This window comes from Xyrauchen texanus, chromosome 1 (assembly GCF_025860055.1).
Source record: "Xyrauchen texanus isolate HMW12.3.18 chromosome 1, RBS_HiC_50CHRs, whole genome shotgun sequence".
Lineage (NCBI taxonomy): Eukaryota > Metazoa > Chordata > Actinopteri > Cypriniformes > Catostomidae > Xyrauchen > Xyrauchen texanus.
Window position 1 is genome coordinate 61,151,300 of NC_068276.1, and position 25,474 is coordinate 61,176,773.

Genomic DNA, 25,474 nt, shown 5'->3' on the forward strand with positions numbered 1-25,474 from the left:
ATATGTGGAGTCAGGCCGCTACTCTTCTACCTCTAGAGAAACTAACATATGATCTGCATCAAAGGTCTGATGTTTTCTAGCGCACATGGTCTTCTCTGTGGAACTGTTGTGTTATTGTAAAAAAAAAAATTAAATATCATCAAATCACTGATACATTATTAGATATAATCTTTTAGGTATATCGTCCAGCCCTGATCACAACAAATCATCCATGTCCTGAATAGTGTAATCTCTTTATTACCATTAATAGTCACTCTATGTTTTCTCTTGTTTTCTTTCCACGGTTACCACATTGGAGGTATTGAACAGATTTAAGCAGCACCCACACAGATACAACACAATCCTCCACATCTCGCTCAAGAGCAGAGAGAGAGAGAGAGAGAGAGAGATGCAGGGGGACGGGGGATGCTGGAGAAAAGGAGAGAGGAGGGGAGATGTGATGCTATTGGCTGGACTGCATGATATGCAGGAAGGCACCATCCATGACAACACTGACTCTGCAAGCATTTATTTTCACATTACTGTTTCTGTTCATTTCCTATTCTAAATCCTATAGCGATGTAGTTGAACACATAATGAGGGGAGAGAGATAGAGTAATAAAAAAATGCAGGATTTGTCAAGTGGACGAGGATAATATACGTCACATTTGTTTACTGGTAAACAGTGAAGGGAAAATACTGAAACTGCATGTGCTGTTGTCATCTGAATTTCATCTGAACTAACATACGTATTTGAGTGGCTCACATGGCCAGCACAGAAATATGACAATCTGTCAGCACAAATCCATGCTGCATTGCACACGGAATGGACTCCAATGGTGATGAAAATCAGGAATGGACAGAGGACCAATGGGAGAAATGGTAGGAGATTGTTTTGTTGATCTTCAAGTTTGAAATTCAGGAGTAGAATACATTGTGCCAGAAAGAAATTGCAGCGTTAGTGTCTGTATTATGGTTAGTACCATATGCATCGTCTAATGCTATAGTGGAAGAGCATGGTGATAAACAGTGTGCCTTAAGGTCATTGAATCTGCATACACACTGCAAAGTTTTGGGAGGGACAACTGCTTTAAAATCAGGTGGAATCCCCTAAATAATAATTCCTTGTGTCCATGTGTACACTGCAGCAAAATGCAGCTATATTATGTTTAATCTTGATCTGTATGCACAGTTTGGTTATTTACAAGACTGAAATCCACATTCTAAACCCGAATTCTCTCCTAAGAAATCCAGGTAATGACAACCTCATTTTAGTTAAATCAACATACATTTATGAGTCATTTAGCAGATGCTTTTATCCAAAGCGACTTACAAATGAGATACATGACAAGCAATTTGCCATTCAAAACTCAGCAATATCTTCAGTATCGCACTGCCAAGTTCTCAGAGTGGCTGTAGTAGATGCTAGTGCAGAAGAAAGACACAGACAAGAATTATTTTGTAATTGTTAAAATTAGTAGTATTTACCAGAGACTAAAAACTAAATGTTCATCAGCAACATGATCTGGAAAAGCAATCCCAAAATGAGCCACTTAGCAATTAATCTTTTTCCCAGTGTGGTGGATTTATCGGCATTGAAATCATAACAAGCAGGTAATTAACAGTTAAGTATAATTTTAATTACAGATTTGGAACGGATGAGGATGATGATCTGAGAACCCAAGTGCAGTTTATTCATAAATCCTCAACATGAATCCTACAAACATGACATAGACAACCAATGACGAGATTAAACTAATGAATATAACACCACTAATAAACAGGAACCAATAATAAATATGATAAAAAGATAACAAGACACATGAAACTCACATGACAGGAACAAATGAGGGGAACAGGAAGTCACATGACCAGAAACAGGGACAGGAGGTTAACTAATTTCAAAATAAAGGCATGAACAAAACATGAACAAAAACACATTTAAACATGACAATTAGCTGTAGTAAATATACATAGTAAAAAGGTCTTCATTCATAGAATGTGACATACACAACGGGAAGTTAAGCAAAGAAATGTACGATGCTCTGGTACGGACAAGGCTTCAAGAACTGGCTTGTTGACCGTGGCAGGCATGGACGCCGGCTCGTGGACCGTGGCGGGAGTGGACGCCGGCTCGTGGAACGTGGCGGGAGTGGACGCCGGCTCGTGGAACGTGGCAGGCATGGACGCCGGCTCGTGGACCGTGGCAGCCGTGGACGCCGGCTCGTGGACCGTGGCAGGCGTGGACGCCAGCTCGTGGACCGTGGCAGGTGTGGACGCCGGCTCGTGGACCGTGGCAGGAGTGGACGCCGGCTCGTGGACCGTGGCAGGCCTGGACGCCGGCTCGTGGACCGTGGCAGGAGTGGACGCCGGCTCGTGGACCGTGGCAGGCGTGGACGCCGGCTCGTGGACCGTGGCAGGTGTGGACGCCGGCTCGTGGACGTGGCAGGAGTGGACGCCGGCTCGTGGACCGTGGCAGGCCTGGACGCCGGCTCGTGGACCGTGGCAGGAGTGGACGCCGGCTCGTGGACCGTGGCAGGCGTGGACGCCGGCTCGTGGACCGTGGCAGGAGTGGACGCCGGCTCGTGGACCGTGGCAGGCCTGGACGCCGGCTCGTGGACCGTGGCAGGAGTGGACGCCGGCTAGTGGACCGTGGCAGGAGTGGACGCCGGCTAGTGGACCGTGGCAGGAGTGGACGCCGGCTCGTGGACCGTGGCAGGCGTGGACGCCGGCTCGTGGACCGTGGCAGGCGTGGATGCCGGCTCGTGGACAATGGCAGGTGTGGACGCCGGCTCGTGGACCGTGGAAGGAGTGGACGCTGGCTCGTGGACTGTGGCAGAAGACTCAGATGTGGCATCCATCATGGGAGTGCCGAGTCCCTCATCATCCACTCTCACAGTGAAAGACGAACCGGTCAGCACCAGGGCATAGTCCAAGAACTGAGCCAGAGTCTATTGAATTTTGAGCATAGAAGCTCATTTAAGCCTAAACGAAAACAGTCCTTGAGAGCTAAATAACTGAAAGCCACATGCTCGCATAGTCCACAAAAATAGACTACAAAGTCTTCAATGGAACGAATCCCTTGACATAAATGCAGAAGTTTAACTGCTGGGTTCATTCTGGCGGTCGTGTATTCTGTAGCATCTTGGCAGGACAGGAACGGACGAGGATGATGATGTGAGAACAGAGTGCAGATTATTCATAAAACCATGAACCAAACAAATGTGAACATACAAAAGAAAACCACGAACCAAACAAACCAAAACAAGAACCATGAACTTGAATTATGACGAGGAATTGACAAGAATAAAAAGTACCAAAATGTAACAACAACGTTACAGGCAATACACGACAAGAGACAATGGCAAAAAGTAGGGCTTAAATACATGGACATGGGTAACCACATGACATAGACAACCAATGATGGGACTAGACTAATGAATATAACAAGACTAATAAACACGAACCAATAATAAAACAGAACTGATAATGAGATAAGTCACACAAAACCAGATTCTCACATGACAAGAACAAATGAGGAGAACAGGAAATCACTTCCTTTCTACGTCTGTTGACCGTTGGACCATTCCAAGTTCTCTCATTCATTTCAATAGAAGTGACCCATCTCTGATAACATTCCCATTCATCCTAATTGCATGCTGCCATCTTTGCCAATCTCCACAGCTGTACTGTAAATGTCATGTTCTCTCTGGAGCTGCAAGACATCCTGACAGCTCTGGTTGACACCACAGAAATGTGCAAATGGTGCATATAAGTCATCGTTGAATGATCGTATTTACGAGTTGAGCGCAAATGAATGCCAAATGTTACAAAAAATCTAGAGTTGCCACAAACTTGCAGCAAATTCACGCATTGAAATGAACTATACAGCAAACTCTTCATTGTCGCCAAAGTTTTGCTGCAGGTTCACCAAGAGCTGCAAACTTCTGGCAACCATTTCCAGAGAATCACAATCTCATTTGCATGTGAAAGTATCGAGCGGCGAATTTGCGGCAAGTTTGCAGCACATTTACGGCAATTCAAGGTAAAAAAAAATCGTAATTATCAGTGGTAAACTCTGGATTTTCTATGAGCCAGACTTTCGGAGTTGGGAGCGTGTCGATCAAGAATCATGGCGATGGCAAATTGGCAAAAACTCTAGAGTTCTGGCAAACTTGCCACAAATGCGGCACTCATTCTTTTCACATGAGATGAGCTTGCTATTCGCTGCAAATGTTTGCTAGAAGTTTGCAGCTCTTAACCGGTAGTGGTGAACCTGCAGCAAACCTTTGGCGACAAGGAAGAGTCGAAGAGAACGATGAGTGCCGAATATGTGTCAAGTTTGTGGCAACTTGATTTTTTGTTAGGGATAGTGTGTGCAACAAAACTATATTTGTCAACATCATGCATGGAGGCATGAGAACAATAAAATAGATAAAGCATTAATTACACACTTAATGATGGATTTGCGCTTCATGTTGTTGCATCGGTGCTAAAAAACCTCAGCCGATCCGAATGAAATTTTCATTAAAAGGGGTGTTGTAGACCTAAAACAATCTGTTAAATTGAAGAATAGTAAACCTTTGAATCTGACTACGTTCGCAATTGGATTCAAAAAGTGCTTTTATGAGTTCCAAGTTGATTGGAAATTACACTATTCTTGCCACAAAAACCGAATTCATGCAAACCAATGACAACACGCATTATTAAGGGTATCGCACTGTATATTTGGGCTCATATGTTCTTTCATGACATCCCATAAATCAAAAAATAATATAACATTATCGAATTTGGTTCGATGCTCGCGGTGACTTTCTTTGTTTCTTCAATATGAGACGATTGACGCTCTTCGCATACGCATGCGCTACGAACGCACATCACATCAAATGTTCAACTTCATAAGTACGAACGTCCCAGGAGGACTGGAATGCAGCAACAGTCCCAAACTCTTGACTAGCAACGACGGGAATCGTAAAATTGTCTCTAGTATTGACTATCGTTGTAACCTGAGTTTTGAAGTATGTACTGTATAACCGTGAATATGTTTTTACTCTGTCGACAGGCTGACTCATGACATCGGTTTGGATGAATTCGAAGATGAGGATCTGTCAGAAATAACAGAAATCACTGATGAGTTTGTGCTCAGGGGGCGCAGCTGCTACATCAAAGTGAGGAAATGGTTTCTTAAAGAGATAGCTCACCAATAAATAATATTATTCCAGAACTTCCTGTAATAACCATTAGGGGTCACTGTGTCTCACCTTGTACCTCTGGTAATCGAGGAAACTGGGCCAGATTTTTAACACACCCTGTGCTGCATTCCTCTTACCTCTAAATACAGTATCTCTTGGTTTTATGCATCCACATTGCCATTATATTGAGGGAGAAACTAACATCTATCTTGAACTGTCTCATGAGGTAAATTGTGGCCCATGTCTTTGGGAAAGCCAAAGTTGTGAAGTAATTGGTATTAACCTACAACTGTTTCCTGGAAAATAATGAACAGGGAATCTGTTTGGGAGAGCCATGGTTTAATGAGACTTCAGAAGCTTCTACCTCAACCACAAAAAGGTTTATTGGGAGCATGACACTACTCATTGGGGATATGGGTAAACAAGGCTTTGATTGTTTTTATGAAGTTTTTCTAAATGCTTTCTCTGACTTTCTGTAAATGGGATTATCAGAGATAATCACCGATCTGCAGCACCGATCTGACCTATTAAACATCCGTTTCATTTTATCTGAAGAGGAAATCAAAATATTATAAGACAATTACATCCTTGTTAATCAGATCTCTGAGTATCTTGTTCATGAGGGCTTAAAAACACTCACTGATACGCCTCTATAAGAGTCAGATATGTACGGTGGCCCAGGGGTGCACACACATATTAGACAAGACAATTAGTGAAGCGAACAAAAGTTGAAAACAAAATGGAAATAAACCACAGCAAAGCGAAATTGAGCCAAAACAAAATGGAAATCAGACACAATGCAACCAAATTAATCCTCTGTGTTGTGGCCTAATTTGATTGTGTTGTAGTTCATCTCCAATATGTTGTGTCTTCTGTTGTGTTTTGGCTTATCTCCAATGTGTTGTGTCTTCTGTTGTGTTTTGGCTTATCTCCAATGTGTTGTGTCTTCTGTTGTGTTTTGGCTCATCTCCAATGTGTTGTGTCTTCTGTTGTGTTTTGGCTCATCTCCAATGTGTTGTGTCTTCTGTTGTGTTTTGACTTTTCTCCAATATGTTGTGTCTTCTGTTGTGTTTTGGCTTATCTCCAATGTGTTGTGTCTTCTGTTGTGTTTTGGCTCATCTCCAATGTGTTGTGTCTTCTGTTGTGTTTTGACTTTTCTCCAATGTGTTGTGTCTTCTGTTGTGTTTTGGCTGATCTCCAATGTGTTGTGTCTTCTGTTGTGTTTTGGCTGATCTCCAATGTGTTGTGTCTTCTGTTGTGTTTTGACTTTTCTCCAATGTGTTGTGTCTTCTGTTGTGTTTTGGCTCATCTCCAATGTGTTGTGTCTTCTGTTGTGTTTTGGCTGATCTCCAATGTGTTGTGTCTTCTGTTGTGTTTTGGCTGATCTCCAATGTGTTGTGTCTTCTGTTGTGTTTTGGCTGATCTCCAATGTGTTGTGTCTTCTGTTGTGTTTTGGCTCATCTCCAATGTGTTGTGTCTTCTGTTGTGTTTTGGCTGATCTCCAATGTGTTGTGTCTTCTGTTGTGTTTTGGCTCATCTCCAATGTGTTGTGTCTTCTGTTGTGTTTTGGCTGATCTCCAATGTGTTGTGTCTTCTGTTGTGTTTTGGCTGATCTCCAATGTGTTGTGTCTTCTGTTGTGTTTTGGCTGATCTCCAATGTGTTGTGTCTTCTGTTGTGTTTTGGCTGATCTCCAATGTGTTGTGTCTTCTGTTGTGTTTTGGATTTCTCCAATGTGTTGTGTCTTCTGTTGTGTTTTGGCTGATCTCCAATGTGTTGTGTCTTCTGTTGTGTTTTGGCTGATCTCCAATGTGTTGTGTCTTCTGTTGTGTTTTGGCTGATCTCCAATGTGTTGTGTCTTCTGTTGTGTTTTGGCTCATCTCCAATGTGTTGTGTCTTCTGTTGTGGTTTGACTTTTCTCCAATGTGTTGTGTCTTCTGTTGTGTTTTGGCTGATCTCCAATGTGTTGTGTCTTCTGTTGTGTTTTGGCTCATCTCCAATGTGTTGTGTCTTCTGCTGTGTTTTGGCTTTTCTCCAATGTGTTGTGTCTTCTGCTGTGTTTTGGCTTTTCTCCAATGTGTTGTGTCTTCTGCTGTGTTTTGGCTTTTCTCCAATGTGTTGTGTCTTCTGCTGTGTTTTGGCTTTTCTCCAATGTGTTGTGTCTTCTGCTGTGTTTTGGCTTTTCTCCAATGTGTTGTGTCTTCTGTTGTGTTTTGGCTCATCTCCAATGTGTTGTGTCTTCTGCTGTGTTTTGGCTTTTCTCCAATGTGTTGTGTCTTCTGCTGTGTTTTGGCTTTTCTCCAATGTGTTGTGTCTTCTGCTGTGTTTTGGCTCATCTCCAATGTGTTGTGTCTTCTGCTGTGTTTTGGCTTTTCTCCAATGTGTTGTGTCTTCTGTTGTGTTTTGGCTCATCTCCAATGTGTTGTGTCTTCTGTTGTGGTTTGGCTTATCTCCAATGTGTTGTGTCTTCTGTTGTGGTTTGGCTTATCTCCAATATGTTGTGTCTTCTGTTGTGTTTTGGCTGATCTCCAATGTGTTGTGTCTTCTGTTGTGTTTTGGCTCATCTCCAATGTGTTGTGTCTTCTGTTGTGGTTTGGCTTATCTCCAATATGTTGTGTCTTCTGTTGTGTTTTGGCTCATCTCCAATGTGTTGTATCTTCTGTTGTGTTTTGGCTCATCTCCAATGTGTTGTGTCTTCTGTTGTGTTTTGGCTGATCTCCAATGTGTTGTGTCTTCTGTTGTGTTGTGTCTTTTCTCCAATGTGAAAATTCTTATTCAAAGTTATGGCCAGCATCGTCCAATCACTGCCAAGCATGTTAAAATAAAATTAAACATTATACAATTCTGAATCTATGTACTGATTATCATTGCCCCATGTCTGCCAAACATGTTGAGTGGCCCAAACATCATCTGCAGCCTGAAACTGAACTTTTGATGGGATTTTAGGAGTGAATGCACTTAACTACATAGAGAGCTATAGGATGCACCCTTGTTCCCTACGTAGTGAATGACTTAACCTCCAGTGTGCTGTCTCCAGTATGCTGTCTGAAATGCACCTTATTTTCATCCTAACTCCATATAAACTCTCTGAAAGCAAAATGTTTCAGCTTTTGGATGAAGCCATTTATTCTCAATGTGAAAATGCACTGTAAATAAAGGGTTTCTAAGGAAAAACACGCCAACGTACACATTAGTGTACATTGTGTTTAGCAGCGTGACGTTTCATGATAAATCGCTCAAATGTTCAAAAAGGGCATATAGGATGAAACTAGAGACTTCAATCTTTTGACTCATACAGGTTTCAATGTAAAACCTGAATTAGGTTTCTCCACTGTGTTCAGCGCCATGTTGTTTTGTCACATGACTCAAAAGTTTAACCCTTCACTGACAGCCCAGAGTGTCCTGAACTCAGATCAATTGGTTTAAATTTAATTCAAATTATGCGTTGCGTATAGGGAAGCCAAAACACAATGTCCACGCATGTGTACGCGGGGTTAATATCTTGTTAAATAATGCATTTTCAAATGTGATTTAAGTCCCAAATACTTTTTAGGGCCAAGTGTTGATTCTAAAAGGGCCAAAATGTTTCTTGTTATTGAAAACATCGACAGTGAACAAACTTATATTTGACTTATTTAGCAAAGAGTTGCACACGACTGAAGCTGAACTCAGTCAGAGCTGCATGTGTTAGTGTGTCTCATTGTGATGCAGTGTGTAAACAGGCAACATGAATAGTCTTTGTATCACACCCCTCCCCCTGTCTCTTGTTCTCTCAGCTGAGCTGGCACTGAAAATCCCACCGCCTGATGTCATCTCTGGTTCTAATGGTTCACTCAGTGGCCCCCAGTCTGTCCTCTTGCTTTATCATTCACTCTCTTGTTTGGTTGACAACCCATCTGTCCAATCCTTGTAGGATCATGTGAAGAAGGCGCCCAGTAGTGGTCTGGAGGAGATGGAGGCGGGAGCAGTGGCTCAGATCCAGTCAGAGGAACAGCCCATACATCTCATTGACGCTGTGGACAGGACTCAGAGAGGGGCCTGTCAACACGACAGCAAAGCACCTGCTATGGATTCACCTGCTCTTCCTGTCACCATGGATACCTACCGTCCAAAAAGACCCACCACTCTCAACTTATTCCCGCAGGTACCCCGCACGCAGGTAATGAACACTGGCGGACAAGTGTGTACACTTGGGGGCAATGATATTTTTGAACCTAAAATCTTGATGTTGATTTAAAAAAAAGTTCATGGACATGCTATTAGAGGTAGACTGATATATTAGTTTTACCGATTAATCGGTGCCGATAGTTGCTTGTTGGAACTATCGCTTATCTGCAAAAATATTTACATTTCTGCATTTGGCAGACGCTTTTATCCAAAGTGACTTACAGTGCACTTATTACAGGGACAATCCCCCCGGAGCAACCTGGAGTTAAGTGCCTTGCTCAAGGACACAATGGTGGTGGCTGTGGGGATCCAACCAGCAACCTTCTGATTACCAGTTATGTGCTTTAGCCCACTACGCCACCACAACCACTCCTGCAAAATTATGTGATGATATTTCGACAAAAACAAAACCGTGTGGCCAACGCTGGTAGATATTAGCTATAACAGCTTGGTTCTACAGTAGAACATCGGTCTTCAGAGGTGAAATAAAACAATAATTACTGACACCTCATGGTGGTTATCCTACTTCCCAGTTCTGAAGTGGTAATTACGAGTACATCGCGTTCACAAGCTTTGATGTCGGAAAGAACAGGAAGCATGGACGATGCCAGGTTCACACCATAATACATATCACTTAGTTATCTTGCAGACGATAATGTAATTGTGGTCAAATACAAGCTATTTTCATGGTGTAAAAACGTACAACACGCATAGAACGGTTGCTGTTATACATAACTGAATATGACCAAAACAGTAAGCATTAACAATTAACTGTATTTAGAAAAATGACCAAAACCTGTCTTACATACAATTGAAGCAAGGGCATGCAAAGGACAATGTGACTTCATATGTCTCTGTGATGAGGAGGAGGGCGTGGCTGGGCTGAATCAGCTGATCAGCGGGAGAGCGAGATAAAGGGGAGCCAGAGGCGCCAGTTTGAAAGAGAGTGAGACGCATGTGGCCGCGCTGCATGTGTGTCTATTTTTGTTTTGTTTGTTTTATGTTGAGTTTTTCATTAAACTTTTATGTTGACCATTCAACCGGTTCCCGCCACCTCCTTCCCAATCCCTTACCCTGTTACATTGGTGCCGAAACCCAGGAGGGATAAAAAAAATGCAGGACGGGCCTTGATTTTATCCTTACGGAATTCCATACCAGAAATTTAGATTGCAGTCAATTGTGAAGTGTATGGACATTTTTGTTCCAGGAACCGCGCCATATTTATTTGAGCATTTTAGAGGTATTCCAATGGTAAAGTGTTTTTAATTTGCTATTATTGCCATAACATTTATAACATTAACATTGAATTGCATTGTTAAGAATTGGCAACATTTTTGAAAAGCCTGCATTATGTTCAACAATAGCCTAAAACAACGCCAAAATAGCTATTTGTCTACTAGGGCTCTATTTTTGTGAGTGTACAAAGCGCGGCGCTACACGCAACAACGATACACCTTAGCAACAATGCTAATTCTAAGCACAATTTCCGCTCCTTCACAACAAGTGTGTTCGTGCTATCTGTGGGTGTATGTGCGCAAACTGTGGCTACATTGTATCTTAATGAAGTGGCACAAAGCACAATTTGCTATTTTCCAGAGAAATCATTCATTGCGCTAAGACATTCCAAAAGCAGGCCTGTTTTCAGTGTAAAGTCTGAAATCAGTTCCTGCATTTGCAGTTTGGAGATTCCACCAGTGTGTGGTAATAAAGTTCATGTCCAAACTCTGAAAACTGAAGAACCACAGAATTAAATTGCACTTGACCCAGACCGTAGCGCATCGCCAAACCCATTTGCGCCTAGACTTAAAGCATACTTGCACGACAATACAAAAACTTCATGGCCATGTCAGTTGACTTCGTGCTTATGACGCAAAGCACAGCGCCTCGCTTAGCTCTAGCGCTTTTAAAACAGGGGACTTAGTTTATATTATCTAATAGCTTGCATGGCCTAGGTGACATCAGGAAGTAGTTTTCAGACGCAGAGCAAGTTATTACATTTTGATGAAATATTACAAAGACAAACTTTTTATTCTTTGTAATAATGTGCTCTAACAAATAGAAAAAGACGTGGAATGCCTGTTAAGAAAATAAATCGGGTCAATTTTGATTTCATGGTTACTTCAAATTGATGCAACAAATTTCAAGGTTTTTTGGCCTTGAGATACTTTAAGAGGTACTGGTGGAGAAAGGGCTATTTACAGATATAAAGAGAGAGGGTATAAGAGTGTGAGAAAGGGAGAGTTTGCAGGGTGGCATGGGTCTTTAAATGCAACACACACACACACACACGGCACAGACAAAACACTGCTGTTTTCCACTGGTTTGTGCTCAGTTTTGTGTGCCTTATTTAAAGCTGAAGTGTGTGACTTTTTCAGTGTTAAAATACATTCTCCAATCGCATCTTAACATGCAGAGACAACAAATAGTACTGCAACCCGCTCATTTTCTTGAAAACTGTAAATACTGTGTCTCTGTGGCGCTATAAAAATTCCTTTGTTTTGATCGACCAGTCATAAGAGAGACGATAACATTGACTCGACCAATGGCGTGGGTTGGGGGCGGGACTATCTCTTTGTTTGACCAATGGTAGATGGAGGGCATATTCAGAATGTGGTAACACTTTATAATAATGGCACGGTATAAAGTATTTGTAAAGTATTAGTTTATAATTAATTCATTATTTATAATTCATTGTTCCTGCATTGTTTATACATTATTAGACTTTATTAGACATGGAGACTGCAATGGCAAGCTGTACAGTGAAACATTTTATGGACCTACAGAGCTGAGATATTCTTCTAAAAATCTTCATTTGTGTTAAGAAGTTAAGATAGTCCCGCACAAAATTCATGCCATTGGTTGAGCCAATGTTGTTGTGCTGGGCTGGACGGGCAGCCCAAAAATATGTTCTAATAGCACCACAGAAACACAGTGTTTACAGTTTTTGGGGAAATCAACATAAAAAATGGCTCACTAATAGCTATCTCTAGATCAGTCCCTGCGCAGTCTGCTTAGGGCAACAACTCCCTAGGGGGCACCATCTTACCCTAGGAGGGCACCAGAAAGTCCACCGGCTGCCCTTACTCACATGTTATACTTTATTCAAGGACCCGAAAGCACAGATGATCACTTCACGCTCATATCACACCATCCATCTAGAACTCTGCATAGGGCATCGATTTGGCCAGCCGTGGCCATGCTCTAGATATTAAGCTGGGATACGAGAAAGCATTTTTTAACCTAAAATATTTACACATTTCATTTCTCTCTTTTCCACTTAACCAAGTAGTTAAATTGCTCTTTCTTTTACAGGTGTTTGATTTTATTCCCTTACATCATTGCTCAATGTCTGTTGTGTCTCCTTTACAGGACACTTTAAACAACAACTCATTTGCAAAGAAGTTCAGTTGGCAGGAGAAAATCTCTCAGTCCTCATCGCCCCTAAAAACAGGTGAATGTAGCGTGTCCCTGTTCACTTTGCAAACCTTTATTCTCATCAGAAAAGTTGACATGACAGCAGTGTGACATGAAATACTCCATCTAAAATTATATATTATTATATTTTAAACAGCATTTGTTATTATTATGTTGGCTTGACCAAGTCAACATACTGTTTTTCTGCAGACTTGGTTTAGGGTTTTCCCAAAATCCCTAAACCAAGATGAAAATTATCCATTGTAACTCCTTATAGAGCTTTCAAGCTACATTCTCCAAATTTGGTACAAACCTTCAGACTGTTCTGACATGGGTTGCTGTCTCTTTTCTAACTGATTGGACTAATGGCTTTTCTGTAACAGAAAATCAAATATCCCATAGAATGGGAATATGGGCCAAAACTCCAACTGACTCTAAGAACACCCTTGCAACACCTAGCAACCAGCCAGAACACACTAGCAATCAGCTAGAAAAGCCTAGCAACGCATAGCAACAACTAGAACAGTCTGGTAATGCCTAGCAACCAACCAGAGCACCCTAGCAACCGCTTAGTAATGCAGTGTAAGGCCTTTATAACCTTTAAACTTAAAACTTTTGAACCTACTCAAAACAAGGTTTATCAAGCCAACATCAAAGTTTGTCTTGAAAAAACATAACTTTACCAATATAGTTATAATATGGTGGCCAGTTACAAAATACATACAATATACATTATTCCTATATATATATTCATAGAAATGTTTGACCTAAAATCTTGATGTAAAAAAGGCTTTGTCATTTATAATAGTTTAGTTGAATATAATTCACTCATGACAATTATACTAACTGTACAGTATGGTTGCATGACATGATTTGTTTATAGTGACTGAAGGATAGTTTGGCACAGGACGTGAGCTTGATTCAGCATATTCAAACTTTCACTCACTCCGTTGTCTAAATGGCAAAAGGCCAGCCATGTTTGGCTGCCAACTACAGTCATGTGAATTTGATTTAGCCCAGTCATCAACAAATGTTTGAATCCATCTAGAATCCATGTAGCCAAACAATGGATCACCACAATAATGCATATTGATGTTTTTTCCCTCAATTCTGTATAATCCAGGAGAGTTGACGCCATCTCGCGAGCACATCTGTCTGAGTGATGACGAGAAGCTCCAGCAGCTCAGCAGTGGAAGTCGAGTTCATCTGAAAGACTGTGGCACCTCGACTGACAAGCCACCCATCAGCTACTCCTCCAAAAAGACTCTTTCTTCTGCCCCACCTTGTAAAGCCAGCGTTCACCGAGAGGCAGGCCACTGCGAGCGGATTCGTTACCACAACGATGTTCGTCTTGAAGCTACAGAAGAAATATATCTGACACCAATACAGCGCTGCACAGAGGCTGTGGAACACGAGAGAACCTCTGCGCTCACCCAGGTCATCGAGCAAAGGCCGACGTCTGACAATGAAGCACCACCACCGTATGAGCCCCCTTTCCATGAGCAGATGATTCCCTCTGTCAGAGAACAAGAGGAGATGCTTCAACCGCCTTCGTATTCCTCATGCGTGGAAGCGTTGGCAACTCGAGATCCTGACAGCAGTGGTGAAGAAGTCATCGGAGATCTGTGTTACAGAGATTGTGGTGCTGGAGAGACTCATGCGCCTCACGAGAGCATGCCAGGACCTCTGATACACTCCGGTACACTTCGGACGTCTGTGAGCAACTCGGATGCAAGTGGACTGTCCTATGATTCTGTGAAGTACACATTGGTTGTGGACGAACACGATCAGTTGGAGCTGGTCAGCTTGAAACAGTGTTACCGTGGCTACAGCAATGACAGCGATTCTGCGACGCTCTACGATAACTGCGTGTCCTCTCCGTACGAGTCGGCGCTAGAGAAAGAGGATGAGGATGAAGAGGATGAGGATGAAGTCAAGGGAAGAAAACCATGTGGGATCCAATGCAAAGCTTCAAGCTGCCCTTCAGAGGACTCCACACATGAAGCCGACATTCAATTTTCTCGGAAATTTGTTAATGTTTTCATGAACGGCTACTCACGCTCTTCCAGTAGGTGTTTTGTTGCATTGCAAATACATTTTGTCCTTTTGATATCCTTTGAAAAAGCCATGGAAAATCATGGAAAATCAAAATATATCAATGAATTTATCGTTTGTTCAGATTACTGGATACATAGTTGCCAAGCTCATGAAAAACCTGGAAATGTCTGAAAATTTGTAGGCCTGGAAATGTCACGGAAATTAGTTCAATCATAAAAAGACATGGAAAGGTTTTGGAAATTCCTTTTTAGTGAATATGCATTTTTGTAGTTGAAATAGCTCCTTGGCAAAAATTGCTCTTCATTAGTGCGATTTCTGTAAATCCTTATCCAGTAATGTGAACAATGGAACGATCATGGAAAAGCCATGGCAATATCATGAAAACATGCAGTATGTGACAAAACGTGAACCCTGTGGATGAGGATTTTTAGAAAATAACTTTATAGAGATCACACACACAATGAGAAATTTCCAGCAAATTCAATATTTTAGAGCAAAGCATGACAAAAAAGATAATTGTATTCACTATACATATTTGCATGATGTTTCCATGACATTTTGAGATACCATGTCTTTCTCAGGCCTTGAAACAACATGATCTCATGAAAAGTTGACATGTTGCTTACGGTTCCCTGCCAAGTTCATGCAATTTTGGATCAATTCAAGCATAAACAATTTTCCCTCTAGTGCTCCCTCGAGACACTGGTTTTGGGATCGTGGGAACCAGGAAGTAATCACGTTGCATAGTCAGTGACGAGCTCGATTCGGAGGTTACATTTTTTTCCACTGACGGTTAGGTTTAGGGTTGAGGTTTGGATTAGCCTGTTTGGTTAATAAAACGTGCATTCCTGCTGACTGTATTACAGCATTTACAACTAAAAATACAGCTTGTGTTTTGGCGCCAAACTGTGGACATTTACATTTACATTTACGCATTTGGCAGACACTTTTATCCAAAGCGACTTACAGTGCACTTATTACAGGGAAAATCCCTCCGGAGCAACCTGGAGTTAAGTGCCTTGCTCAAGGACAAAATGGTGGTGGCTGTGGGGATCGAACCAGCAACCTTCTGATTACCAGTTATGTGCTTTAGCCCACTATGCCACCACCACTTCATTTCACCTGGAAACTGGAGGTCACTCATACCCATATGTTCAACAACACTTCCAGCTTTAGCCACTGGGGGCAGTGATTCAAATTTCTGTAAGCACAGACCGATTTCAGCAGCAAAACGTTTAACCTACAGCAGGGACGCATTACCATCCGGGCCAATAGGGCCAGTGCCCAGGGGTCCTTGACTGCCCGGGGGTGCCCTAGGCTTTAAGGCTGCGCGATCTAGTGTGGTGATCCCACCCGCTTGAAAACCATTTTGGGCATAAACCACGAACCCCCTGTCTACATCCCCCAAGAATGTCGATTTTCCACGTGATCATGTTGAACTGTCCCCTACTACACTGTTTGTAGAATACACTTTTATCACAATAAGAAAGCCGTCTGTTGAGTATGTGAAATTACACTGACTTATACGTTGTCGATGCCTTTGATCATTGCAGGTACAGAATCGTTTGGTTTATTTTCTTGCACAATTAATGGGCAGGAGAGGGAACAGACACACAGAGCTGTCTACAGGTAATACTGAACATTGGCAAACCAAGTTTTCACTTAAATATACTAATACTGTATGTTTAGATGATCGTCAAATAGATAGAAAGTCCTGACTGGTGGATGAATGCAAGGCCACTGGAGACTGACACACAAAAGCTCTTTTATTTGAGCTTATGTTTTTCCATGGTGTGAAAGGGCACAATCATTTCCTCAGGACTCGCTGTTTGTTTTTGTCAGATTTGTTCCTCGTCATGAAGACGAGCTGGAGCTGGATGTTAATGACCCTCTGTTGGTGGAGGTAGAGGATGAGGATTATTGGTATGAAGGCTACAACATGAGAACAGGAGCACGCGGCATCTTTCCTGCTTATTACGCCATTGAGGTCTTCAAGGAGCCAGAGCATTTAAAAGGTAAAGTGGTGGACGACCAAAAAATATATTTTCTATTAAGTCATGCATACTGCCGCGGTCGCTTGGCTAGCCATCACTGGATGATATATTGTATATATGTGTCTTGCATATCGCCTACAAGAAGTATTTTCCATTGCAAGTAGGGCTGGGAATTGCCACAGACCTCCAGATTCAATATTTACAACAATATTTACTGGTTAAAAGGTACCAATTTAAAACTACTAATTGACCGGTTTTCGCATTGTCTGAGCTACTAGTCGACTAATCAGTGTTAAGGAACCCAAATATAAGGCTTCATTATGTCCATGTTACCCTATCAGAAGTGTTTCGTAAGGATATATGGATGCTAAGAACAACCCTTTAACAAGGTAACTGATGGATATTGTACAATTAAATAGGCTAATTAACTATAACTTCTTATCCAGCAAAACTATTGAAGCAAAGAGACACAAAATGCTCCAATACAAAAATAAATTTCATTGGAGACAATTTTAAAATCGTTTGTCTCAAGAATCGCGATTTGTAACAGAATTGCTTTTTTAGCCCCACCCCTAGTTACAAGTATGTCTTTTTGTGGTTTGACAGCTTTAATGAAATCTATTCAAGGCTACTTAATAAACGTCCCTATTTCTAATTGTTCAGTTTGCACATTTGCACATGTTTCATACACTAACCTGCACATTCAACGTCACTTTGTTCGTTCTTTAAGAAGTGCAAAAACGTTTTTGGCCGTTGTGTGTTTGGTGACTAGATTCATAAGTTTGGACTTCCACCCGCACCGCATTGAAATTGCCTTTAGTAGAAAGTACAGTACATGTTATATCGCCCCCTTGTGGACTCCCAAAGCTATTACGCCAGACGACACTAAACGGAAGACTGACTGACATTGAATTAGAAAGCACACAAATTAGTCTTCAAATTTAAATGTCAGCTAATGTTAATATACTGATGCCTTAAAACTTTATCGAGAAAATATCATGCTGATCAGTATATGTACAGTGTATATACTGCATATATACACACTGGTGGCCAAATGTTTGGAGTAATGTACAGATTTTGCTCTTGTGGAAAGAAATTGGTAGTTTTATTCACCAAAGTTGCATTCAACTGATCACAATGTATAATGTGAAACATTACTATTACATGTTCAGAACTTCTTAAACTACTTCAAATAATCCTCCATGTGCTGCAATGACAGCTTTGCAGATGCTTGTTATTCTAGCGGTCAGTTTCTCCAGATACTCAGGTGACCTTTCACCCCACACTTCCTGTAGCACGTGACCTTTCACCCCACACTTCCTGTAGCACTTGTCATAGATGTGTCTGTCTTGTCGGGCACTTCTCACACACCTTACAGTCTAACTGATCCCACAAAAGCTCAATGGGGTTCAGATCCGTAACACTCTTTTCCAACTATCTGTTGTCCGATGTCTGTGTTTCTTTGCCCACTCAAACCTTTTCTTTTTGTTTTTCTGTTTCAAAAGTGTCTTTTTCTTTGCAATTCTTCCCATAAGTCCTCCTGAGTCTTCTCTTTACTGTTGTACATGAAACTGGTGTTGAGCGGGTAGAATTCAATGAAGCTGTCAGCGGAGGACATGTGAGGCGTCTATTTCTCAAACTAGAGACTCTGATGTACTTATCCTCTTGTTTAGTTGCACATCTGGTCTTCCACATCTCTTTCTGTCCTTGTTAGAGACAGTTGTGCTTTGCCTTTGAAGACTGTAATGTAAAATCTTCAGTTTTTTGGTAGTTTCAAGCATTGTATCGCCTTCATTCCTCAAAACATTGATTGACTGACGAGTTTCTAGAGAAAGACGTTTCTTAATTGACCTAATACTGACCTTAAAACCTGCCAGTCTATTGCATACTGTGGCAACTCAAAAACAAACACAAAGACAATGTTCAGCTTCATTTAATGAACCAAATATCTTTCAGCTGTGTTTGATATAATGGCGAGTGATTTTCTAGCACCAAATGATCAGTTTATCATGATTACTCAAGGATAAGGTGTTGCAGTGATGCTGCTGTCTAGATTTGATCAAAATTACTTTTTTCAAATAGTGATGCTGTTTTACATCAGTGATGTCCCGACTATTGTTTGTGATCAGTTGAATGCCATTTTGGTGAATTAAAGTACCAATTTCCTTCCGAAACAGCAAAATCTGTAAATTATTCCAAAATTGAATAATTGTTAATTATTAATCAGAAAGTTCACAGTTAATACTATTAAAAATGTAGGATAAAGATTTTACTGAAACATCCACACAAGAAATGTTTGTTTTGAAACGCATTAATTTTGCTACATTAACACCCCTCACACACACTAGAACGGCCTTTTCCTCCACCAAAAACAGAGCGTTTCAAAAACACTCTCCAATACTGCATACTTTGGAAAACAATCGTGTTATAAAACTTAAAGCAGAGTTTTTAAAAATGAAAACAGATTAGTGTGGACGTGGCCTTAATTTGCTGCGTGCCATTCAGTCTCGAGCACAAGCGAGCACTCGTGGTTTCTAAGTTCACTCTTCTGATCACGAGCACATACGGACGCAATCGACTGCTTTGTGATGCTCTTTTAGCACAATAAACATCAGGCGTTTGAGCAGAAGATGTCTAAAAAAACTGGGCAGCACACAGACAATCCGCGAGTATCGTGCTAACAAGGAAATTACGTGTCACGAGCATTGCGCATGAAACGTAGCGACATGTGGAAAACCGAAGTGCACAGGCCTTTAAAACGTGAACGTGTTCATCATAAACATGCTTAATCATTTTTAGAAATTGAGTAACTTAATGACCCTAGAATAAGTGTTATAAACATAGTAAAGTTTATTATAAATCTGGAAATATTGCATGATAACCTTGTTATGTATGCAACTTCAAAGCCATTCTTGAATCCAGTCTTCTAGTAATTTAACTTTCATATCTGTTTACATTCTCTCTCTCTCTCTCTCTCTTGTTTTCATTAGTAATAAGTTCTCAGTGGGTTCAGCAGTACAGACTGAAATTTCTTGGCTCGGTCCAAGTGTTGCATCACAAAGGCAGTGATGTGCTGTGTGCAGCTATGCAGAAGGTTTGTATAAGATATACACAGACTGAAAGTTAACCTCAACTCTCCCGTTCTTTATAGGAAACAACTGGGATATTACCGAAGCATGCATTAATCCTTACAATGATGACATTCAAATATTCTTCTCAGGACTTAAAATGACTCTTAATAATTGGTTCCAGATCGCGATCAACAGGAGGCTGATGGTACACTATAATCCACCTTCATCTTGTGTGCTGGAGATTAATGTCAAGGGACTGAAGCTCACAGTGCAGGACGATTATGTAAGAGTAAGAAAACACACAATCACATTTATACAAATGAAACTCTCTGATGAAAGTAGTGCAAAATACTTCAACTATAATGTTAATTTACAATAGGGAAGTAAACAATCTGACAAACATACTGTGCATACTGCTGGTATCTATATAGCTTTGCCTTTAATTAGTCTCAATAATTACTGTATTATGAAATTAATTAATGCATTAATTAATAATATGGGCATGTTTGTGAATATATAATGCAAAAATGGTCATTTTTATAAATGTGTGTTTATTTGTCTCCACAGAGCCGCCAGTTTAGTCACTTTTTTCATTTGAAAAATGTGTCATTTTGTGGCTACCATCCCAAAAACAGAAAGTAAGTCAAGCATGTTCTCGCATCCTTTGAATTTAGGAATCTGACTTTAACTTATTACCGTTACGATTATTGTTCTGATTATTTTCTTTCATTGTTTCTGCAGGTATTTTGGTTTCATCACAAAACACCCCTCTGATGAGCGATTCGCCTGTCACGTGTTTGTGTCTGAGAACTCCACTAAACCGCTGGCAGAGTCTGTGAGGTAAGATGTCATTTTTGTTAGTAAAAGGGCCAAAAAAAAGAGCTTTTAAAGGGATAGTCAATGGTGAACGAAACTTTGAAGCTCCATAAATCACATAATGGAAGCATAAAAGTAATCCATGAGACTCCAGTGGTTAAATCCATGTCTTCAGAAGAGATATGATAGATGTGAGTGAGAAACAGATCAATATTTAACCCTTGTGTGACCTTCGGGACATTTACACTGTAATAGTTACACAAAATAGTCACACTCGGGACCTTCAGGGCAAAAATGTCCCCATTGAAACTGCAATATTTGATCCCAGTGTCATTAAAGCATAACATCATGAATTCTGTGATATTGTGCTTTCATTACAGAGGCTTCACATGTGGCTTCAAAATTAAATATTATTTTCCACCAGATGGCGCCATTTTTACATGTTTAGCCTATGGAGCAAATACAAGCTTTTCCCCTATTCTCAGTTTGATGTATTATAGAGCACAGCAGGACAACTGAATAAATGCAGCTAACATTGTGTGTATGTGTTGGTATGAATGTCAGAGTGTGTTTTGTGTGTGGGTGTATTGAGAAATGTGTGTGTGTGTGTGTGAAAAACATCAGTGTCATTATGTAAACAAACTGGCATTTAAAGGGTTAAAATCCTGAAAATGAATGAATATTTGGTAGTTATGATCAGGACTGATGTTGGTTAAAGGTGAAGTCATTGAAAGTGGCAAATAATATTAATATAAAATATTTTTATCGCAGTATTTTGACGATGACAAGTCCTGAGTGTGTGTTTTTTTTTTTTTCATAAATCTGACACAGCACGAAAAATAATAATGCATCAAAATCAAGGTTGTTGCTAATCACTGACATATCCCAGACTGTGATAATTCCCCCCAAAATTTCCCCTTAGCATTTAGTTTATGGGAAATAATTTTTTTTTTTTGTGTTTTTGTTTTCATAAAAAACAATGGTGGCATTATGTAAACAAACTGCCATTTAAAGGGTTAAAATACTGAAAATGAATTAATATTTGAGTTATGATCGGGACTGATGTTGGTTAAAAAAATAACTCAAAATAATATTAATATTTAATATTATTATGGCAGTTTTTTAAACACGGACATATTAGTCCTCTAAGGTCCTCCGAGTAACTTTTTGTAAATTGACGCACAATGGTTGAGTCCTTTTTTACTATAAATCTCCACCTTTGGGCAGACCGACCAGTAGGTGGCGACATGCAGGAAGACTGAATCACCAAAAAACAAAAGACGACGAGCATGGACGTGAAAGTGGAGATTTATAGTTTGTTTGAAGCGACTTTCCTTTTCCGATGACATCACCAGGTCCAAACTGCTATTCAGGCATAGTTTTAGGTTACTGTTGTAGCTAACGCAGCCTTCAGATGAAAGTTTACGGCAATAATTGCAAGTAGCGATATATTTGAGAAACGCTCTCGGGGGGTAAAATTGACCTCCACGTCCTGGATAAAAAGCCCCCTCAAAATAATTTCACATTGAACATTGCGGCTCATTCAGAATGGGGACAGAACGTCTGAGATCAATAGAGAAAATGCTTTTATTTTGTCTGTGCAAAGCTACTTAACATGCCTTTAAAAGTGTGTTTTATTCACATCGGTTTATTCTCTGTCTTCATAAACAGGAAGGCGTTCCACTTATACTACAAAGAGTTCGTGGAGGTCACGTGTCCCACTGAAGATATCTACCTGGAATAAACACCATCACCTCCCCACTGCAATGAGCTGCACAGCGATGTATATAATAACTACACTACAGGAATATATGAGACATAATATCAGAAGTTAATCAAAGACTAATATGAGGAAGAGAGATTATATGCACTTATGAATTGATGGATTTAAGGAATTTATCCTCTGATCAAGGCACAAGAACTTCAGGAGAACTAAAAAAGAAATATGATACGATGTTAAAGAGGTTATTTCCCAGAATGCCGAGGATTTCCGAATGGTTTGCGAGAGTGATTTTACTGCTTTTGCTCGCGTGTGTTGTGGCTCTGTATTTGCTTCAAGCTTAACATATCGAGATTTTTAATAGCACAAAATACACTGTGTAAAACACTACAAAACTCATTAATGTTAACCAGTTGAGATAGTCGAACCAAAACCATCTTGTGATGTCTACGGTACTTTACAGGTTTACCAGCATAAATCATTTCTGCCTGTAAATGTACAACCGATTTATGTCCATGATTATTATTTTGAAATGCCGAAAAACTTTTTCTGCTCTAGTTGGTCACCAAATAAAAAGATTTAATAAATAAATAATACTTATATATATATATATATTATATATTGTGACATGATTAAGAAGTATTTAAAATTCGGCTCTATTTCTAGGTCACTAATGCATTAATGCACGCTGTCATTAAAAGAATATTCCGGGTTTAATACAAGTTAAGCTTAATTTGTGGAATAATGTTAAATAACCAAAAATACAGGGGGTCTGGGTACCTCAGCAAGTATTGACGCTGACTATCAACCCTGGAGTCGTGAGTTTTAATCCAAGGCGTGCTGAGTGACTCCAGCCAGGTCTCCTAAGCAACCAAATTGGCCCGGTTGCTAGGGAGGATAGCGTCACATGGGGTAACCTCCTCGTGGTCGTGATTAGTGGTTCTCGCTCTCAATGGGGCGTGTGGTGAGTTGTGCGTGGATTGCGAAGATTGGATGAGTCTCCACATGCTGTGAGTCTCCGCTGTGTCATGCACAACGAGTCACGTGATAAGATGTGCAGATTGACGGTCTCAGAAGCGGAGGCAACTGAGACTTGTCCTCCACCACCCGGATTGAGGCGAGTAACCGCACCACGAGGACCTACTAAGTAGTGGGAACCCGGAATACTCCTTTAAGACTCTTCAATATTTTGGTACCTAAACGAAATAAGCTCATTTGTGACATGTGTCAATGCTCAATATACATGTTTTCACAGGTGGATTCAGATTTTGAATGGCGGATATACTGAATAATTCAGGAAATACATCATTCAAATACAAGTCTCAAATATCACCACATGCTAACAGGTGTAAAGCAATTTTCCTTTATCGTGTTACTGTGTGCATGGTCAAGTATCAGATCAAGTCATTTACAGTTGCCGCTTACGTCCCTCTCCCATTCATAATTACAATGGTAATTGTTACCAAATCCAGAAGACACCACAGTGCCATGAAGTTCCCTCTGAAACTCTGAGTGACTCGGAGTAATACATGTTCTCCAGTAGAGATGCCTCTTCACCGTTGAGCTGTGTGAGGTCACCAGAGACTCTTATCCTGAGGTCATTCTTGTAAAAGCAAGTTTTGAGCTTGAGTTATGTGCAAATAATGTGTGCTCATTAAAGGCTTGTTCAATGGAATTTTTGAATGTTGGACGTTAATTCAACTAAATACAGATATTCCCCCACCTCAACCCAAAATCCATTGCCAACACCTTTGACCTAAAGCTCCTCACACAGTCAGAACATTAAGGCATGCATTATGTCAATCCATGGTTCAACACCCTACACAGATCATCTTAAATCATCCTTCACGGTCAATTAACGTGAGCGGGATTTGTTCTGTTTGGAGTATGAAAGCGTGGCTTTGCATTGTGGTGTGGCTGGACGTTATTCGTTTTTGGTTTGTCAATCCTGATTCTTTGAGCCGGAAAAAGTCAACTGGCTGTTCTCTGATTGTCAGGTGTTGTTTGTTGTGTCCGATAAGTGAGTGTGATTGCACGTTATTCTTACACCGATTACTTAATAAACCGACAACATGTGCACGGTCATGCAAACACATATAACGGATTTCCTTATCGGTCATAAATGGCGAAATAATACACCAATTGACATTGGTAGATCTTTGCCCATCACAGTCAATCCATGCACTACCAGTCAAAAGTTCAAACACACCACATTATAATTATAATTACAAAAATAAAAATAATAGAATAACAGACCCTTCGATCTTAAGATATATATATATACACATACAGCCGTGGCCAAAAGTATTGGGAGTGACATAAATGTTGTGTTTCTGCGTCAGTTGTTGTGGTGTTGATTCACATTGCAGCCTCGATTATTTTGCAGAGTGATCAGATGCATTTTAAATAATTGCAAAAAGCTTCATCGGCCAAAAAATTTTACTTTATCACAAAAACCCAGATTTCACAGTTTTTTGGCCGTGGCACAAAATGACCAGCTAACATCATTTCACTAATCATATCAGCAGCACCTGGGAAAGTGTGAACGAGTACTAGTCAGGTGACATCACTCGATCATTCTGATTGGATTATAAGAGCAGACTGATGCTATAAAAGGAGGGAAGAAGTGCTTCCAATACTTGTGTTCTTGTTAGCAATGGTTATCTCTAAAGATAGACGTGCAGCCATCATCGCTTTGCATTAAAATGACCACACATGCAAGGAAATTGCTGCAAAGAATATTGCACCTGAAAGAACCATTTACAGGATTATCAAGAACTTCAAGGAGAGAGATTCAACTGTAGTGAAGAAGGCTTCAGGACATCCCAGAGTGTCCAGCAGGCGCCAGGACCGTCTCCTCCTGAGGAGTCAGCTACGGAATCGAGTCACCACCAGTGCAGAGTTGCTCAATAGTGGCAGCAGGTTGGTGTGAGTGCATCTGCACGCACAGTGAGGCGAAGACTTTTGGACAATGGCCTGGTGTCAAGAAGGGCAGCAAAGAAGCCACTTCTCTCCAAGAAAAACATTAAATACAGACTGAAATTCTGCAGGAAGTACAAGGATTG

The 25,474-nt window shown here is 40.7% G+C and overlaps 1 protein-coding gene across 2 annotated transcripts; it reads left to right on the plus strand.

Annotated features, from left to right (window-relative positions):
• Positions 1-479: 479 nt before the first annotated feature.
• On the plus strand, positions 480-24,077 carry LOC127646741 (C-Jun-amino-terminal kinase-interacting protein 1-like). Of its 2 annotated transcripts, none has more exons than XM_052130601.1 (12): positions 480-861; positions 5,042-5,147; positions 9,083-9,328; positions 12,706-12,787; positions 13,874-14,818; positions 16,362-16,437; positions 16,651-16,823; positions 19,793-19,896; positions 20,055-20,162; positions 20,441-20,511; positions 20,615-20,713; positions 22,361-24,077. In XM_052130601.1, exons 1-12 carry the CDS (start codon positions 806-808, stop codon positions 22,431-22,433), a joined length of 2,139 nt encoding a protein of 712 aa, XP_051986561.1. In that variant the 5' UTR covers positions 480-805; the 3' UTR covers positions 22,434-24,077. The 2 variants fall into 2 exon arrangements, with proteins under 2 accessions (XP_051986561.1, XP_051986569.1); XM_052130609.1 differs by having other exon boundaries at positions 20,055-20,156.
• The last annotated feature ends 1,397 nt before the right edge of the window (positions 24,078-25,474 follow it).

What these genes read in the sequence shown, in the direction of transcription:
- LOC127646741 (XM_052130601.1), top strand. Translation starts at nt 806, where the DNA reads ATGGACTCCAATGGTGATGAAAATCAGGAATGGACAGAGGACCAATGG. An exon ending in GAGGACCAATGGGAGAAATG is followed by an intron (nt 862 to 5,041) that starts GTAGGAGATTGT and finishes CTCTGTCGACAG; the next exon opens with GCTGACTCATGACATCGGTT. An exon ending in ACACACAGAGCTGTCTACAG is followed by an intron (nt 16,438 to 16,650) that starts GTAATACTGAAC and finishes TGTTTTTGTCAG; the next exon opens with ATTTGTTCCTCGTCATGAAG.